Below are 483 nucleotides of genomic sequence, written 5' to 3'. Positions count from 1 at the left end.
ACTCGTAAGAAGAAAGGTTTAGAAGACGAGATAGACCTTTGCTCGACGAAGCTGTCGCGCGCGGAGCAGCTGATCGGAGGGCTGGGTGGAGAAAAGGCGCGCTGGACCCTGCTGGCAAAGCAGCTGCAGGAACTATTGGGAAATATTATCGGTGAGAATTGTCAAAATAGTCTTGGTAGGACCGACACATTTAGTAAAATAGAAATTTAAACTGAACTGCTTTTCTTTTTATTTTTTTCTTAGGTGATGTTCTTTTGTCAGCGGGGTTTATCGCGTATTTAGGCCCCTACACTGTAAACTACAGACGAGAAATCATTCAAGTCTGGAATAACAGAGCAAAGACGCTTGGTAAATATACGTCGAGTTCTTAATGTAACAACTGTGACCAGTTTAATAATTGTAATTTGTTTTTATTCGTAAAATCTGTAGAAATCCCCTGTTCGGATACGTTCTCGTTGATCACGACCCTGGGCGAACCGGTGG

General features: G+C 42.9%; 1 protein-coding gene across 1 annotated transcript in view; it reads left to right on the top strand.

The window, feature by feature from the left end:
• The window catches only part of LOC106106905 (dynein heavy chain 3, axonemal-like), a 22,059-nt gene that overhangs the window by 14,954 nt on the left and 6,622 nt on the right, over nucleotides 1-483 (top strand). The window contains exons 44-46 of the mRNA XM_013287563.1: nucleotides 4-151; nucleotides 244-348; nucleotides 430-483. Coding sequence (XP_013143017.1) covers nucleotides 4-151; nucleotides 244-348; nucleotides 430-483 — 307 coding nt within the window. The remainder of the gene's footprint in view (nucleotides 1-3; nucleotides 152-243; nucleotides 349-429) is intronic.

Source organism: Papilio polytes, unplaced genomic scaffold (assembly GCF_000836215.1).
Source record: "Papilio polytes unplaced genomic scaffold, Ppol_1.0 DF822067.1, whole genome shotgun sequence".
Classification (NCBI taxonomy): Eukaryota; Metazoa; Arthropoda; class Insecta; order Lepidoptera; family Papilionidae; genus Papilio; species Papilio polytes.
Note: the sequence above shows the minus strand (reverse complement) of the source record. Positions and strands in the feature narration are given on the sequence as shown.